Here is a 19,287-nt window from a genome sequence, read left to right as displayed (position 1 = left end):
CTGCACTCTGCTTAGTTTTTTTTTTTTTCTTGCCTTATTTTCACAATTTTATTTATTTATTTTTATTTTTTTTTTCTTTTTTGCCAGTCCTGGGGCTTGAACTCAGGTCTGGGCACTGTCCTTGGACATTTTTTTGCTCAAGGCTAGTGCTATACCACTTGAGCCACACAGCACCACTTCCAGTCTTTCCTGAGTATGTGGTACCAAGGAATTGGACCCCGAGCATTGTGCATGCTAGGTGAGCACTCTACTGCTAGGCCACCATCCCAGCTCTGTACTGTACATTTTTTGGAGTAGGAATAAACCCTTTATTCAAATGGTGACACAGTAATTGTGAAAAATTTGGCAGTATTTGAAATTTGAGACTTGAATTGTAGAAGTAAATTATTTTTTGCTTTGTTCAAAAATGTATACTTAATGTTACTTATCTTGGAATATTGAATAGCAGAAAAAAAACTAGGTGAATACTCCAAGAAAACAGCTATGAAACCCAAACCATTATCAGTGTTAAAGTCACTTGAAGAAAAATATGTGGCTGTTATGAAGAAATTGCAGTTTGGTAAGTTGAAGTTTTTCATTTTGTAGGATCTCAGCTTTTTAACAGTGCTATTAAATGTTAATTTTCAAAAATTAAAAGTTTTTAAGTTTTATTTTGGGGGAATTACTTGATTTTACTTTATGTATGCATATCTAGAACATTTTTATCTTTTTTTTTTAATCTGTATACGTAGTCACAGCGTATATAGAGATTGGGACTTAAAGTAGATGGACTGTAGAAAATTAGAAAAAGAAAAGCTCTAGAGGATGTAAGAAGATTTTTTTCTTTCTTTTGTTTTCTTATCTTTCTACTACTTTTCTGTAGTGTTAGAAATTGAACCCAAGACATAACACATGTGAACTAACAAGTATACCACTGACCTATCTCTTTAACCTCTTCCATTTTTCACCTCTTTTATTATTATATATCATCACCTAACAGAACTCAAGACCTGGAATTTTGAATAAATTCTATTACTCTTACCCTTTTAGAGTTCCATGAGATTCACGTTCAGAAAACATTCTTCTCTTTTAGCCTTTCCCATTTAAAGCCAAAGAGCTGACTAAGAAGGTGTGATGAGAAGATTCTATTACTCCCTATGAGTAGCTGTTACTGTCTGTATTTTTCTTCTTCCTTTTTTTTTTTTTTATCCTTTTCTATCCTGAGAGCCTGCTCAAGGAATTTTGACTATTCCAAAAAAATACACTAATGTTCAGTTCAGTAAGCATGAAAACCCTCAGTAGAAATCATTTAGATTTTATAGCCTTTTGGGGGTGGGGGAGATTGATCATGGGTCTTAAACTCTGGGCATGGACACTGCCCTTGAGCTCTTCAGCTCAAGGTTAGTGTTTTATCACTTTGATCCCCCGCATCCTTCTGGTCTCTTGGTGGTTAATTGGAGCTAAGAGTCTCACAAACTTTCGTGTATGAAGTGCCATCCTCAGATCTCAGCCTCCTGAGTAGTTAGGATTATAGGCCATCAGCACCCAGCTATGTTACAGGTTTTTGATTTACGGAGTTTGGTCGTCTAGTCTGTTATTTGACTTATTTATTTACTTTGTTCCTGTCCTGTGGCTTGAGCTAGGACCCGAGCTCTGTTCCTGAGCTCTTTTTCTCAAGGTTAGCACTCTAGTACTTGAACCACAGCTCCACTTCTGGCTTTTTTGGTGCTTAATTGCAGATAAGAGTTTCACAGGTTTCTCTGCCTGAGCTGGCTCCAAATTGTGAACCTCCTAAGTAGCTAGGATTGAAGGTGTAAGCCACCAGTTCTCAGCTTATTATCTGTATTTTAGTATTATCAAGTAAGCATTGTATACTTCCAAATACTAGTATATAGACAATGAACGTTTAAAGTAAGCATTGATAGCTTTTTAAGACTCTTATTAGTATTTAATGTATTTTCCCAAATAATTTTCTTACTCTCTTATAATAGATTACTCTCATACCTAGATGCTTAAAACAACTTAATTCTCATTATCTGTTTCCATGGGGCAGAAATCCAGAAATGGTATTCAGCTGATTATTTGACTGTAGGTTATATTTTTCCGGCTCATTTGTGTATGGCTGAATGGGAAGCTTCAGTTCCTTGTCATGTGGGCCTCTGAGACTTTCATATACACATACTAACATCTTACCCAAGAAAGCAAATCAGGAAGAGGAGTCCTTTTTTTTTTTTTGGCCAGTCTTGGGGCTTGAACTCAAGGCCTGGGCACTGTCCTTGAGCTTTCTCAAGGCTAGCGCTCTACCCTTGAGCCACAGTACCACTTCTGGTGCTTTTCTGTTTATGTGGTACTGGGGAATCATACCTAGGGCTTGGTGCATGCTAGGCAAGCACTCTACCACTAGGCCACACTTCTGGGCCTGAGGAGTCTTTTTTTATAGTCTTGAAGTTCCACATCATTACTAAGTTGGGTGTGAGGCTTCAACTCAGGGTCAGTGCACAAGCTCCAAGTTTAAACCCCATGACCACAAAAACAAAATAAGCAAAGAGAGATTAGGGAAGAGTTTAGTGAAGTGTGTTATGTATATACACATTTGTGTTGGAAATATATTTTATAGACTTAAGTTTTTTTTTGTTTCCTGAGGAAATTGAGAGCTACTGATCCAGTGCCTTTGTTTGACTAGCCACCCACTATATAAAGTGTTATGTGGTTTGTTTGTTTCTTTAAACCATGCAAATTGGATGTGACTTTAAACATGATCAGGTCCCCCCTCCCCCGCCCCCCGGAGTTAATTGGAGATAAGAGCTTCTGGTCTTTTGTGCTGGCTTTGAACCTCAGATCTCAGCCTCCTGAATAGCTAGAATTACAGGCATGAGCCACCATGCCATGCTTCCTTTGGGGTCTTTGCCATTATAATGTCTGCTTTAGATTTGGGTAGTTTTTTGTTTAGTTTTAAAAAGTTTCTTCTTCTTCTTCTTTTAGATACATTTGAGATGGTTTCTGAAGATGAAGATGGAAAATTGGGTTTTAAAGTAAATTACCATTACATGTCTCAGGTGAAAAATGCAAACGATGCAACCTGTGCTTCCAGAGCCCGCCGCCTTGCCCAGGAAGCTGTGACGCTTTCTACTTCATTGCCTCTGTCCTCATCTTCTAGTGTATTTGTCCGCTGTGATGAGGAGCGGCTTGACATCATGAAGGTAAAAAACTCTTCCCCCTCCACCCCAAATCTAATAATCTAATACTCATACAGACACTAGAAATAGTATGAATTGTAAGATTTAGTGACTACTCTGTACTACAAAAGGAACTCTTTTTTTTTTTTTTTTTTTGCCAGTCCTGGGCTTGAAGCTAGGGCCTGAGCACTGTCCTTGGATGTTTTTAAGGCCAGAGCTTGAGCCACAGCACCACTTCCGGCTTTTTTCTATATATGTGGTACCGAGGAATCGAATCTGGGTCTTGATGCATGCTAGGCAAGCACTCTACCGCTAGGCCAAACTCTCATCCCCTATAAATGGTACTCTTTTATAGGTATGTTTCAGTGTATGTAGATCAGCCTATTGTCTCAAAATGAAAATTTAGAGAAAGAATGCTACCTGCCTTGTATTTGAACTGTTACAGTTTTGGAACATAATATCAAAAGATTTAATGTTGATTGGTAAGATTTAATGTTGATGGTAGGAAGTGGGAACAGGATTTCTTGTCATCTACCATGTTCTCCTTACATTTTATAATAGTACTTGCTAAAAATTAATCTTTATACTCAGGTGCTGGTGGCTCACACCTCTGTAATCCTAGCTACTCAGGGGACTTGAGATCTGAAGATCAAGGTACAAAGCAAGCCCGAGTACAAATGTCCATGAGACTGTTATCTCCAATTAACTGCTAGAAAACTGGAAGTGGTACCGTGGCTCAAGTGGTATTGCACTAGCCTTGAGCTGAAGAACTCGGGGACAGCGCCCAGGCCCAGAGTTCAAGCCCCATGACTGTCGCCACCTCCCCCCCCCCCCCCCCAAAAAAAAAAGAGTAAATTAGTTCATTTTTCAGAAAACATTTGTATTTTCAAACTCATGAAGGCTGTGAATAAAGTGACAATAATATAATATCTGAACCTTTTTGTTTTAACACTGATCTGAATTCAAATTCCAAGAAAATGCTATATCAAGAAAAATTCTCCTTGCCTGAGCACCAGTGGTTCACGTCTGTAATCCTATCTACACAGGAGGCTGAAATGTGAGAATCACAGTTTAAGGCCTGCCCAGGCAGAGAACTCTGAGACTTATCTCCAGTTAACCACCAGAAACTTGGAAGCTAGAGCTAAAATACAAATATTACATATATATATATATCAACAAGCAGACTAAAGTATGGTGTAGACAGGTGTGGTTTTCTATGCTGTAACCTCTTTTAACAAAGTGAATACCAGAAAGCTGAACCAAGTTTTTTCTGAGGGTGACGGGTAACAGAGGCAGAAATGGCAGGTAAATATTACTCATATTACTCAGTGTATATATGAGAAAGAGCAAGGAAACGTGTGGAGACTGGGGAGCATAGGCTATAGATGGAAGAGGGGAGAACGATGTAAAGTGTCACTAATTAGAATAGTTGTATAACTTAAATTGAGGCTTCTTTGTGCAAGTATTTTAAGTTATCTGACCTGTGAAACTGTAACGTCTCTGTATATCACCTTTATAATAAAAGTTTTAAAAAGGACACAAAGAAAACAATGTCTTGATAGTCTAACACCTGGAGAAGAAAAATATTTTTCACTTATGATGTTAAACATCTATTCTATGTTCCTAGGGGAGGTTTTTCTTTTCTTCCTTTTCTGTATTGGATAACTTCTCTGTAGACGTTTTGTAAACCTGCCTATTTAGCTACATTTTATTTCATAGAAAAGCACTTTATTCCTACATGGACCACATTAGTTCAAACTTTGTGTCTATTAAACACTATATTATACTGAAGTGATCCCAGCCTAGAGGGTCTAGTTCTAAATCAGAGTTGTCACACATGAAAACAGTTGTGCTTCTTACCTCTGTACAAATCTTGATGACAGAGGCTGTATTATTCTTGCTTTATGTAATAAACACGTATTGATTGACTGAAATAAAATAAATTTTGTAGTTTTTTTTTTTTTTTTTTTTTTTTTTTTTTTTTGTTTGCCAGTCCTGGGCTTAAGCTCAGGGCCAGAGGACTGTCCTTGGATTTTTCTCAAGGCTAGAGCTCTACCACTTGGCCAAGCTAAGTGGAGCCTTAGCACCACTTCCGGCTTTTTCTAAGTATGTGGTACTGAGGAATCGAACCCGGCTCTTCGTGCATGCTAGGCAAGCACTCTACCACTTGGCCAAACTCCCAGCCCAGATCTCAGACTCTTAAGTAAAAGTAACTAGAATTATAGACAATTATAACAATTCCTGACTCAGCATCTATGGTCTCTCACCCCCCTCCTCCCCGGTTTGAACTCAGGGCCTGGGCACTGTCCTTGATCTTCCTCAAAGTCAGCGCTCTAACACTTGAGTCACATCACCACTTACAGCCTTTTCTGTGTGTGTGGTACTGAGGATCAAACCTAGGACTTCATGCATTCTAGGCAAGCACTCTACCACTAGGCCATGTGGCCTGGCATCTATGTTTTAATAGTCCATTTTCACCAAAACCTAATAGTTTTCTAGTTTTATGTTTACTCAGGAAGAAATAAACTATTTATGTTGGTGTCTAAGGAAAGTACAAAGTCCTCTGTTTGTGTGAATACAGGTTTTGATAACAGGACCAGCGGACACCCCCTATGCAAATGGCTGCTTTGAATTTGATGTATATTTTCCTCAAGATTATCCCAGTTCACCCCCTCTTGTGAATCTTGAAACAACTGGTGGTCACAGTGTGCGATTCAATCCCAACCTCTACAACGATGGCAAGGTAATGTCATTGCAGCTACAGTTTCTTTGTAATTAAAGCAAGATGTTTTTAGTTACTATTTTTCTAAGAGAATATGGGGGTTTTCGTTTTTGGCTTTCGCATATGCACGGATTAGCTGAAATACAAGGAAGAAGGAAGAGAAGTGGGTAGAAGCATGACAGTATGGCAAAGAACATATCATCTTAAGTTACTGACATCAGTTGGTTTAGCACACTTATATCCACCCCTGCTAAGAATACAGCAGTGTCTGTTAGGCCTTACAGCTTTCTTTATGTTACATAGCTATGTATGTGGTACCGAGGAATCAAACCTGGGTCGTTGTCCATGCTAGGCAAGCATTCTACCACTAGGCCAAACTCCCGGCCCCTCAATTCTGGTTTTTGTTGTTTGTTTGTTTGTTTTTCCTTATCACAGCTTTCTAGATTCCGCACCCCCCAATCACAACCATCTTTTATGGTTTTATGAACATGGAATTGTGATATTTGAAAAAAGATTTAAGCTGGGATGCCGGTGGCACATACCTGTAAGTCTAGCTACTCAGGAAGTTAAGATCTGAGTCTGAGGAATATAGTTCAAAGCCAGCATGGGCAGGAAAGTCATTGAGACTCTTATTTCCAGTTAAACACCAAAAAAGCCAGAAGTGGAGGTGTGTCTCAAATGGTAAAGTCCAAACCTTGATCACAAAAGTTCAGGGACAGCATTTGGACCCTGAGTACAAGCCTCAGAAGGCTGTGTGTGTGTGTGTGTGTGTGTGTGTGTGTGTGTGTGTGTGTGTGTGTACATGCATACACACACCCAAAGAAAACATCTATTAGTTGTGGTTAAATCCTTCTGCTTGCAAGAAGTGCTTTCTGCCAATTGAGCCAGGCCCCTCAGCCTTTTCTGCTGTACTTTGTTTTTCGCATAGGATCTCCTGCTTTTGCCCTGTGTAGTTTCAGACCTTCTGTTACCACTGCCTACTAAATAGTGGCATTACATGTGTGTTTACTTTGTTTTTTGAGATAGTTTCATTAACTTTATTTTACTCTACTGTCCTTTTTTTTCCTTAGTAAACTTTTGTGTGGGGGCGGAGGGAGGCATTGGTCGTGAGGCTTGAACTCTGGGCTTGTGCCTAAGTGCTTTACCTCAAAGCTAGCGCTCTACCACTTTGGGCCACAGCACCACTTCCAGTAAACTCATTTTTGAAGCTTACTTTCAATGTGTTTTTTTTTTAACAAGAAGTTGGAAGAGACACTAAAAAAATTTTATAGCTGTGTACCATGGTTCACACCTGTAATTTTAGCTACTCAGGAGGCTGAGATCTGAGTATCATGGTTCAAAGCCAGCCCAGGAAGTAAAAAGTGCATGAGACTCTCCAATTAATTACTAGAAAACTGGAAGTGGCACTGTGGCTCAAGGATAGGGCAGCATCTACCTCAGTTAGATTTAAAAGAATAATCGGGCCTGGGAGCGGGGCCTAGTGGTAGAGTGTTTGCCTACCATGCACAAAACTCTGGGTTTGATTCCTCAGTACCACATACACAGAACAAGCCAGAAGTGGTTTTGAGGCTCAAGTGGTAGAGTGCTAGCCTAGAGAAAGCCCAAGGACAGTGCCCAGGACTGGCAAAAATAAATAAATAAATAAAAAGAATAATCAAGCTAGGGATGTAACTCAGTGAGGATATTTACCTGGCATGCACATGGCATGTGCCACAAGGAAACCATTAAAAAAAATCAAAAGTCATTTCCTATCAAAATAATTTTGGAAAACTGGATGTAATTTCATTAGTACATTCCATACTGATCCACCAGCACTTGGCATGTAATGTATTTTTAGTTTTGCGCCCCCCTAACACCACCCCCCCCTATGTTGGGACTGAGCCCAGGACTTTGTACACATTAAGCAAGCACTCTGCCACTGAGGTACATCTCTAGTCCAAATATTCTGCTTTTTTAAAAAAGTTTTTTCAAATTTTGAAAATGTATTTGATCATACATATCTTATGGGACAAGAAAGAAAAAAGCCAAGCACACATTACATATCTATTAATTTCCAAACTAACCATTTAGAAGTGTGACAGTCATGACCACAATCCCTTATACAAAATAGTGGGCAAGTCTTATTCTATAGGCCATACTTCACAAGTCCTGGGGTACATGTCTACTAGGAAATGTTTGGTTCTGTTTCTCAGAGGCCTTCCTAACTGGTTTTGACTTTGGTTGAGACTTTCAGATGACCATTTGTGCATTACCATTATTTTATTATTATTACTATTTTGCCAGTCCTGGACCTTGAGCTCGGGGCCTGGGCACTGTCCTTGAGTTTTCTCGAGGCTAGTGCTCTACCACTTGAGCCATAGCACCACTTCTGGCCTTTTCTGTGTATGTGGTAATCAAGGAATCGAACTCAGGGTTTTGTACATGGTAGGCAAATACTCTACTGCTAAGCCAAACTCCTGGCCTGTTGTCATTATTTGAAATTGTATATTTGCTATTAAAAATTAAGTCCAATGATTACTTTTTTGTTTTTCCCCTTTTTTGGGGGGGGGGGGGAGAGGTGTGAACTCAAGGCCTGGGCATTATCCTTGAGCTTTCTGCTCTACCAATTTGAGCTACAGCTCCACTTCCGATTTTGTGGTGGTTACTTGGAGGTAAGGAGTCTCAGGAAGCCCAACCTGGCTTTGAACCACGATCCTCCTGAGATCTTCGCCTCCTGAGTGGCTAGAATTACATGCCTGAGCCACAGGTGCCTGGCGGTCAAACATCATTAAAGATGTATTATTTGTATTTACAATAAAAACAAAGCAAAATAAAATCATTGATAGTATCGCATTTTATTTTTCCTTATTTTTTGCCAGTCCTGGAGCATAAACTCAGGGTCTGGGTACTGTCCTTGGGAAAAAAAAATCTTTTTCGGGAAGGAAACTGTTTACACATATGTTTGGCAAATAGCTTAAATTCATCTTTTTTTTTTTTGCATTTTTTATTGTAATTAGTAAAAGGGTTACATGATATTTGCCAGATAGAAGGTGCATTAATTCACGTACATTGATACCCTTTCATATGTCTTAAATTCATCTTGCTAAGTGAGTGTCTAACATGTTTTAGATATCTTTTTCAGGGTGGAACAGTGCCTTCTTCCCTTTTCTAACTTGATGTTTGTGTGAAACCAGATGAAAACATTTTGTTTTATTTCCAGTTGTGACAATTTACTCTGACCGACTTTTAGAAATTTGTTTGGGTTCATAAAACTGAAGTATTTTGATCTTACAGCATTTTGCCTTGCTTCTGTACTTATGAAAATTTGTGTTTAGACAGTTTTTTCAAATTCTATTTACATTTCTTCCCTGTTCCTCTCTTCAGGTCTGTTTAAGCATCTTAAATACCTGGCATGGAAGACCAGAGGAGAAGTGGAATCCTCAGACCTCAAGCTTTTTGCAAGTAAACACAGCTTAGACGATTTCAATTTCAAAATGGAGAACTGTGCTTGTAAAATGTTTTAGTGATAAATAATAAATCCAGTTAGCCCTTTCCCTTAAATGATAGAATCGTAGGAAATACATTAAATGCCTGTGGATAGTCAGGTAAAATAAAGTCTTATCTGGAATTTAGAAACTCAAGCCTAGAGCATATGACATAAGTTGAGTTATGGTATAACATCACTGGTCTAAAAAATACACTGTTTTAGTTCTTAAATTCTTTTTTTTTTTTTTTTTTTTGCCAGTCCTGGGCTTGAGCTCAGGGCCTGAGCACTGTCCTTGGACTTTCTCAAGGCTAGAGCTCTACCACTTGAGCCTCAGCACCACTTCCAGCTTTTTCTATATATGTGGTACCAAGGAATCGAACCCGGGTCTTTGTGCATGCTAGGCAAGCACTTTAACCACTAGGCCAAACTCCTGGCCCCTAGTTCTTAAATTCTTACAAGACGATAACAGGTTTCTCACAACTCCCAGATCAAACTGTGTATAGAATTAAATACACTACCAGTATTTTCTTCACTGTGATCTGGCTTCTTTGTAATCAATTTAGCTTATCTGAGGCTCACAAGTATTGTACAAGAATTCATAAATCTTACTTGTAAAACATTGGGCATATGTATCTTTAGTCTTTAATAAAAACCAGTTAGCATCTAAAATATTGCTTAATATCCTGGTTTTACTGATGCCTTCTCTTAATAATTCAAAATTGTAGCAGACACATGGATAAATAAACAATAATACGATTTGACTTTATTCTTGTTCATATTGAGAGAAATTATTGTTACATAGTATTTAAACTCACACTTATAATTTCATATTTAGAAAAAACAACCAGAAATTATTTGTTGTTAGGTTAAAGAAGATATAAATTTATTTCTATTCTTACATTTCTTCTAGTAGACTTCAAACCAAAATAAGCTTTGATCTAAGCCAATTTCTAACTATTCGAAACTATGAGTTTCATAATTTTTTTTCTCTAATAGCCTTAGATATAAAATAATGATGGGAGTTTGGCCTAATGGTAGAAAGTGGTTCCATTCCTCGGTACCACATACATAGGGGGGAAAAAAAAAAAACGGAAGTGGTGGTGTTGTAGCTCAAGTGGTAATGCTGTAGTCTTGAAAAAAAGCCCAGAGACAGTGCTTAGTCCCTAAGTTCAAGCCCCAGGACTGGCAAAAATGATGATGATGATAATAATAATAAAATGGTAATCCTTTCAAAAATAAATTTCAGGGCCAGTAGTTTGGCCTAGCAGTAGAGAGCTTGCCTAGCATGCACAAAGACGTGAGTTCGATTCCTTGGCACCACATATGTAGAAAATAGCCAGAAGGGGTGCTGAGGTTCAAGTGGCAGAGCTCTAGCCTTGAGTAAGTCCAAGGACAGTGCTCAAGCCCTGAGCTCAAGTCCAGGACTGGCCCCCCCCCCCCCAAAAAAAAAAAAAAGTGAGGTTTCTTTTGTTGTTATGAGGCTTGAACTCAGGGCCTAACTTCTGCTCCCGAGCTCTTTTGCTGAAGGCTACCACTCTACCACTGAGTCACAGCTCTGCTTCCAGTTTTTCAGTGCTTAATTGGAGATAAGAGTTGCATGGAAGTTTTTCTGTCTGAGCTGGCTTTGAACAGTGATCCTCTGATCTCAGCCTCCTCTGAGTAACTAGGATTATAGGTCTGAGCCATCCTTGCCCAGCTTGTTGTTCATTTATAATTTAGAATTTACTTAATTATCCCAGATTGCCTTCCTACCTTTGCCTCTAGAGTGCTAAGGTGGCAGCAAGCTTTACTACGTCTGGCTCAATGATATATTTAATATCAGAAAGTTAAAAATATAGGGAGGTTTGTTTCCCCCTGAAAATTATATTTCTAATTTTTAAAGTTTTCTTTAGTTGAATTTGGCCTTAGGAACACTTATATATCTTGTTTAACCATATCTTTTCAGAGGTCCAATATTTGGGTTCAAATGTCCATTTAAAAATTCCTCAGTTTGGGCCGGGAGTTTGGCCTATTGGTAGAGTGCTTACCTGGCATGCACACCTGGTACCACATACATGAAAAAAAGCTGGAAGTTGTTCTGTGGCTCAAGTGGTATAGCTCTAGCCTTGAGAAAGCCCAAGGATATTAAGGCCCTGAGTTCAAGCCAGGACTAGCCTCCCCTGCCCCCCCACCCACCCCCCCCCAAAAAAAATCCTCAATTGAAACTGCTTTGCACAACTACTTGAAGATAATACAAATCTGACTTGTAAATAAGGAAAAAAGTTTTCTAAAGAAATGTATCCCTCAGTTGCTAAGATGCTTATGTTGACAACCTTGTTTAATGAAACTGCCTCATGTAGCTGTCCTTATGAGTATTTTCAGAGAATATAGCTGTTTCTATGCTCTTCATAAGTAAGAAAAATGAGTGATTTTACAATGGTAAGGGAACTTGGCATGTTATCATGTCTATCATCCCAGTTACTTGGGAAGCTCAAGCAGAATGTTTACCGCTTGAACCCAGGAGTCTGACCTATATGAAACTCCATCTTCCCTCCAAACAAAACAGATTTACCATATTTATAAGCCTTTTAAAACATTTTCTGTAAAGTGGATTCTCATCTATTCTAATTGTTCACAAGAATATAAAACAGATGTATGAATGTTTTATATGGCTCTTTCATACCTAACTTTTGCTTTACTAATACCCATGAAGTTTTTCAGTGTCTTAACCATGAACATCAATTTCATAGTAATAGTAATACGTAAAGAAGTACTTTAAGCATTTTTCCTATAAGTTGGGCACCAGTGACCCCTAGTCCTAGCTACTCAGGAAGCTGAGATTTGAGGATAGTGCTTCAAAGCCAGCCTGAGCAGGAAAGCCTCTTATCTCCAATTATTTATCCAAAAAACTGGAACTGGAGCTGGCTCAAGTGGTAGAGCACTAGCTTTGAGCTCAAAAGCTCAGGGACAGTGTTCAGGTACTAATTAGTAACGGATTTCAAGCTCCAGTATCAGCATCCCCCCAAACCACAAGGATTCCAGTGAGTAAAACAAGTTATCAGTTTAATAACAAAATTTATTTATTCTCTTTTTTCCTTAGGTATTGGTGTCAGTCCAGTCCCTTATATTAGTAGCTGAGCCTTACTTTAATGAACCAGGATATGAACGGTCTAGAGGCACACCCAGTGGCACACAGAGTTCTCGAGAGTATGATGGAAACATTCGACAAGCAACAGTTAAATGGGCAATGCTAGAACAAATCAGAAACCCTTCACCATGTTTTAAAGAGGTATGTTTAGCTAGTGAAATACTTTTATTACTAGCACTATCTGTCACACTTTAGTTAACTGGTTTGGTCCTAAAGATATAAAAATTCATTTGGGCTGGGTGCAGTGGCTCACACTAACTACTCAGGAGGCTAAGATCTGAGGATTGCGGTTCAAAGGCAGCTGGGCACAGAAGGACCCGAGGCTCTTATCTCTAATTAACCTCTAGAAAAAGGCAAGTGGGGCTTGGCTCAAGGGTAGGGCAGTAGCATTGAGCTGAAGAGACAGGGACAGCATCCAAGCCGAGTTCATGACCCATGACCCACTCCCCAAAAAGAATTCATTTGGGGGATGTATATTTTTTAAAGGTACCATTCTACTCACAGAGTAAATATGATACTAAAATATTTTTCATGAAATACTTATTTTTTTAAAGTCAAGCATACTGGGGCTCGGAATTTGGTCTAGTGGTAGAGTGCTTGCCTAGCATGCATGAAAATCCAGATTTGAGTCCTCAGTACCATTTACATAGAAAAAAGCCGGAAGTAGTCCTGTGGCTCAAGTAGTAGAGCTCTAGCCTTGAGAAAGCCCAAGGACAGTGCTCAGGTCCTGAGTTCAAGCCCCAGGTCTGGCCAAAAACAAAGTTCAGCATACTTATAAATTTGTCTCAGGAACAGAAATTTTGTTCTTATGTATATGTATGAATGTCAGGAAAGGATAATTCCTTTCCATTAGGAAAAATTGGTCTGAGTTTCTAAAACTTGTCGTAATTCTCTTAAGGACTTTTCAATATGTTTTAACTGTGTCTCAAAACAATTTTCTTCCTAAAACATCTCCCTTGGTCACCAGTTTTTTGGATCATGCTAGAAATTTTGTTTGAGTATATTTACCTTTGAAAATACACAGGTACACACACACACCTCTTGAGTAAGACTGGATATTCTAAGGAGTGCAGTATATGTAATCTGATGTATATATTCAGGACCCTGATTCTTCCCTACTTAAAAGACTCAACAAATTTATTTCATAAGCAGAAAAAATTGCAGTATCTGAAATTGCTTGCTTGTTTGTTTGTCAGTCCTGGAGCTTAAACTCAAGGTCTGGGCACTGTCCCTAAGCTTTTCAGCTCAAAGCTTCACCACTTGAGCCACAGACCCACTTCTGGTTTTCTGGTGGTTAATTAGAAATAAGATTCTTACAGAATTTCATGACTGGGCGGGTTTGAACCATGATCCTTAGATCTCAGCCTCCTGAGTTCTAAGATTACAGGCATGAGCCACCAGTGCCTGGCTTTGCAATTTTTATTTTTGGTAATGCCCCATTTTCTGTTAATTTGGTCTCCCATTTTGTTCTGTAGGTTATACACAAACATTTCTACTTGAAAAGAATTGAGATCATGGCCCAGTGTGAGGAGTGGATTGCAGACATCCAGCAGTACAGCAGTGACAAGCGAGTGGGCAGGACCATGTCTCACCATGCAGCTGCCCTCAAGGTAAGCCTGCCTGCCTGCCTGCGTCATGATGGTTGCTTTTGGAGAGTTATCCACTCTCTTTAGATAAAGATATCATTTGTTCAGAACTGAGAATTTTCTTAAAATGAAATGGGACAAATACATGAATCATTTAGCCAATGTTTTACATAAGGCTTAATATTTGATAAATACATATTTGCATTGACTAAAATAGCAGTTTGTGTCTTGCTGCAGTGGGGTTTTTGTGATACTCAGTATGGATCTTAGCATCTTGCATAGGTTTCATCATGGCACTATATCCTCAGCCTGTTTTGTTTATAACTAGTCCTAGGGCTTGACTCAGGGTGTGGGTATGATGCCTGAGCTTTTTTGCTTAAGGTTAGTAGTATACTACCACTTGAGCTACGGTGCTTTTTTTTTGTTTGTTTGTTTTGTTATTTTTTAATTTTTGTTTAGCTGGCTTTTTCGGGGAGGCTTGAACTTTGGGCCTGGGTGCTGTCCCTGAGCTCTTCAGATCAAGGGTAGCACTGTACCAATTGAGCCACAACACCACTTCCATCTTTGTGATTAATTGGAGATAAGAGTCTCACAGTCTCTCTTGCCTGCGCTGGCTTTGAACTGCATCCTCAGATCTTAGCCTTTTGAGCAGCTAGGAGTACAGGTGTGAACTACCAGCACCTAACTCTACTTCCAGCTTTTTTGTGGTTAATTGTTGATAAGTGACTCATGGACTTTTCTGCTTGATCTGGATTAGAATTATTGTCCTCAGATCTCAACTACCTAAGCAGAAAGAATTAGAGGGTGAGCCACTGATGTCTGGCTAACCTGGTTTATTTTCCATTTGTGAAGTTTGTTTTGTTTGTTTTGTCAAAAATATTGAGTCAGAGATAGATAATTGCATAAATGACAAGCCAAGGGTACTATTTTTTGGAGGGGGGGGTGAAGGCGGAGGGGTGGGGCAGTCCTGGGGCTTGAACTCAGGGTCTGAGCACTGTCTTTGGGCTTTCTCAAGGATAGCACTCTACCACTTGAACCACAGCACCACTTCCAGGTTTTTCTGTGTTTGTGGCACCGAGGAATCGAACCCAGGTCTTTGTGCATGCTAGGCGAGCACTCTACCACTAGGCCAAACTTCCAGCTCCCTGTTTTTAATTTAAAAGAAGTATATGTATTAAATTGATGGTGTCCTATAAGTCATCAGTAATGCTTGGCCTATGACAAGGTATCAATGGGTCTCTGGGCATTTTACCTTGTAATCATCAGTAATTGTAGTGAATTTTGAACTTTGGGATTTCTTGCCAGTTTTGTTTCCTGTATGACGTATTAACTGTGTACAAAAATGATGAGCACAAGGATGTGATTGGTAAATATTTGTGGGGCTCATAATGCTTTGTGAAGGTTGAGGTCCTCTTTTAGATACTGTGCTAGGGTCCAGAGCTTGGATTTCTAACTTCAGTCGTATTCATCTTCTAGCGTCACACTGCTCAACTGCGAGAAGAGTTGCTAAAACTTCCCTGCCCTGAAGGCTTGGACCCTGACATTGATGATGCCTCAGAAGTGTGCCGACCCACTGCAGGTGCTGAGGAGTCTCTAACACGAGATCAGGTCAAACCAGGCAGCAGCAAAGACATCCCCAGTGACTTCCAATTATGAGCTGCATTGCCGTGGATTTCATAGACACAAAGGCTTCTAAGCACAAGCCAAATATGTCAATATTTGTATGTAAGAAACTAATTATGTAATAGGTAATGAAACTGAAACTATACTATGCCCTTAAGGAGATCCAGTTTAATTCAAGGTGACCTTTTATTTTACCTGTACAAGAGTGTAAACTTTTTTGTGCTTTTATTTTTCAATTGTGAGAGCCACTGATTGGTATGTTCAACAAATTTGTGTATACAAAGAAATGGATAAATCACTGATATATAAGGGAAACTACCTTAGGAAAGAATGTTTACTGAATGTTTATCCTTTTTTTTAAACTGTAGAGTGAGGGGTTGTTAACAAAGAATATATTGGTCATTCTTACAACTATTTAAAGTCAGCAACTTTTCACTGAATTTGATAGATTTTATGTTTGGCCATATCTTCATGCTCATAATTGATTTCTGAAGACTTCCTACATACACTTCAATAAAAGTTAAATGGACATACTCCCTTCCCCCTTTTTGATTTACTGGTACATTTTTAAATAATAAATCTGCCATAAGATGCATTATAGCTGGAGACTTGCACTTGTATGGATGAATTTATTACATTCAACATATTTAATTTTATGCCTTCTAATTCTAAGATGCAGAAAAAAATAAATGAACATGATTTTATTCTATCCCAACATTTGGGCCTCTGAATGTATCCATTCTTTGAATTTAAGTCTATAACAGAAACAGTCGAGTTGAATTCACTACATTGATTATTCTTTCCCTAAAGGGCTTTTTTTTCCCCCCTTTTTTCTTGAACTACCTGATTTTATTGCTAAAGTCATATGTATGTATTAACAATGAGGCTCTGTAGAGGAGAGAGGCTGTACCTCTCTGGTGCTGTTACAGTACATTCTGTACCTGCCATACAGGCTCATTTTCATGCAAATTCTTCCTAGAGCCAAATAAATAAAAGACTTAGGTGAAGCACTATGTCTTATTTCTAAACAGTTTGCCATGGTGTGAAATATTTCTACAAAAATTGGACATTTTTAAGATCTATACAATGGGGGAACAGAGAATATTTTTCTATTGCCAGTTACCATAAAGGAATAGCTTAAGTGACTTTATATAAAATAACATGGTATGTGGGAACCCTAAATCAGAAGCTAGCTCTGAACAGTATACTGTGATAAGTAAATCTTCTAAAGAAAAGGGATTCCAGAGTAAGAATGCTGTCTCATGTTGAAGTATGGGTCTTTAAACATGGTTAATAGAAGAACAAATAGGATGTGACCAAGAAATCAAGGGTCTACACCAAAAGTGACAAAACACTGGTATGGTCTATTTATGACAGAAGATTCAATTATATTACATGCTAGCTGGAATCTAGATATAAAATTATGGGCAATCAGGGGAATCCTCACACTTCTTTTTTCTTCTGTTGTTTGATTTTTATCTGTCAGGATCCCATCAATGCTGAATGATATACTGAGATCTGAGGATTACAGTTCAGAGTCAGGCTGCACAGTAAAGTCCAGCAGAGTCTTAATCTCCCCCCCCCCCTTTTTTTTTTAAATGGGTCAGTCATGGAGCTTGAACTCTGGGCCTTGCACTGTCTCTAAGCTCAAGGCTGGTACTCTTACCACTTGAGCCACAGTGCCACTTCCAGTTTTCTGATGGTTAATTAGAGATGAGCCTCATGGTCTTTCATGCCCTGGCTGGCTTTGAACCATGATCCTCAGATCTCAGCCTCCTGACTAGCTAGAATTACAGGCTTGAGCCACTGCACCCTCCTTCTTTATCTCTAATTTAAACACTAAAAAGCTGTGGCTCAAGTAAGTGGTAAGAGTACCAGCCTTGAGCAAAAAACAAAAACAAAACAAAACAAAAAAAGGCTCAAGGACAAAGCCCATGCTTTAAGTTCAAGCTCCAGAGACTGGAACAAATAAAATAAAAATCAGAAACTAAACAGTAGAGCATTTGGGGGTCATTTTTCTCCACCCCTGTTTGGGCATCAGAAAGGTTTTTAACACAACACAACAGTATCAATTGTATCAGATCTAATTCACATTTAAAATACAAACAAGGGGCCAGGAACTTGGCCTAGTGGTTAAAGTGCTTGCCTAGCATGCACGAAGACCCGGGTTCCATTCCTTGGTACCACATATATAGAAAAAGCTGGAAGTGGTGCTGAGGCTCAAGTGGTAGAGCTCTAGCCTTGAGAAAGTCCAAGGACAGTGCTCAGGCCCTGAGCTCAAGCCCAGGACTGGCAAAAAAAAAAAAAAAAATACAAACAATAAACCCAAGGTGACAATGGCTCTATGTGGGATCATGACCTTATTTTCAGTGAGGACCAACTCTTCTGCACTTGAGCAATCTATGACAGACAGGGAAACAGTGCCAATGCAACCTGGTTATATTCTCTGCAGTTTCTTTCTCACAAAGTACTACTGGAGCCCCAGAAGAAAGTGATATGGTTAGGAAAAGTCTTACTGACGGAAGATACTCTGTCTTGAGCAGTGATGGATGAGGTAGCAAAATGGAGGTATCCCAAGCACTGTGTCCAATGCTACTGGATTATGGAAGGCAAAGTGGGAAGCATGGAATAGAATGGCAGGCTTTGATGTTGGGAAGCTTGAGAGGTGTGGGTCAACATGGCCCAGGTTTGCCCTTTCCTAGCTTTAATTAGGGAAGCAAATTGATCAGATTGTTCCAGAAAGGTAATTCTGGTAGGTATTGATAGACAAGGCAGAGATGGGTGAAGAGCTGAGCCCACCATGAAGTTCAGGTATAGAACATTAAGGCAAAAAAGTAGAGAAGAAGAGACATTTGACCAAACTTTGAAAGAAAGGTAAGTATGAAAGCCTTAAAGAAGAATACAGCAAGAACTAAAAGAATGGCCTTGTTGTGAGAGAGAACATATGCAGAGAAGTTGTTGAAACGTGGAAAACATCCATTTGTTCAAAAAACAGTTATGTATAAAATTGTCTTTTAAAAAACTTGAATAGAGCTCACTGGACACTATGAAAGTATTGGTGGAGATTGGAGGGACTGGGAAAGAATAAGGAAATAAAAGACATTATGAAATGAAATGGACTAATTACCTGACTCATGTAATTGTAATCCTACTCCATCACCTTTATAATAACAATAGACTAATTTTATTGAGAGGTTGAGTGCTGAGTGCTGGTGGCTCACATCTGTAATCCTTGCTACTCATGAAACTGAGATATGAGGAATGAGATTTTAAGACCAGGCAGGAAAGCCCATGAGACTTGTATCACCAATTAACCACCAGAAAACTGGAAATGGAGCTAATAGCATTGCCCTGAGCACAAAAGCTCAGAGTTCAAGTGCCCCCCACCACACACACAAAAGTTGAGGTTACCCACCACACGAGCTGGGGGTATTGGGGATTAATTAATTCAAGACCTCGAACATGCTGTGAAAACTGCCATTTGAACAATAACCCTGGATTCAGAGAGTGGTTTATCTTGTTTTAGGCTGCTTCAATGGGAGACTGATGTGAAAAGGGAGACAGATTTTAATTTACAAAATTTTTGCTGGAGAAAGGGTGTCAATGTT

At 39.1% G+C, this 19,287-nt stretch overlaps 1 protein-coding gene across 10 annotated transcripts in view; it reads left to right on the top strand.

The window, feature by feature from the left end:
• Birc6 (baculoviral IAP repeat containing 6) overlaps window positions 1-16,686 on the top strand; it is a 186,928-nt gene extending 170,242 nt beyond the window's left edge. For 5 of the 10 annotated variants that reach the window (XM_090337185.1, XM_090337184.1, XM_090337183.1 and 2 more), the window contains exons 68-74: window positions 449-559; window positions 2,962-3,179; window positions 5,737-5,898; window positions 9,241-9,318; window positions 12,423-12,611; window positions 13,946-14,080; window positions 15,533-16,686. In XM_090337185.1, the coding sequence (XP_090193311.1) occupies window positions 449-559; window positions 2,962-3,179; window positions 5,737-5,898; window positions 9,241-9,318; window positions 12,423-12,611; window positions 13,946-14,080; window positions 15,533-15,712 (1,073 nt within the window). In that variant the 3' untranslated portion in view covers window positions 15,713-16,686. Of the gene's footprint in view, window positions 1-445; window positions 560-2,961; window positions 3,180-5,736; window positions 5,899-9,240; window positions 9,319-12,422; window positions 12,612-13,945; window positions 14,081-15,532 lie in introns of all 10 variants that reach the window. The other 5 variants (XM_090337182.1, XM_090337179.1, XM_090337186.1 and 2 more) reach the window with 1 other exon arrangement.
• The last annotated feature ends 2,601 nt before the right edge of the window (window positions 16,687-19,287 follow it).

This window comes from Megascapheus bottae, chromosome 7 (assembly GCF_031878675.1).
Source record: "Megascapheus bottae isolate mThoBot1 chromosome 7, mThoBot2.hap1, whole genome shotgun sequence".
In the NCBI taxonomy this organism is placed as follows: Eukaryota; Metazoa; Chordata; class Mammalia; order Rodentia; family Geomyidae; genus Megascapheus; species Megascapheus bottae.
This window is presented reverse-complemented; position numbering and strand designations above follow the sequence as displayed.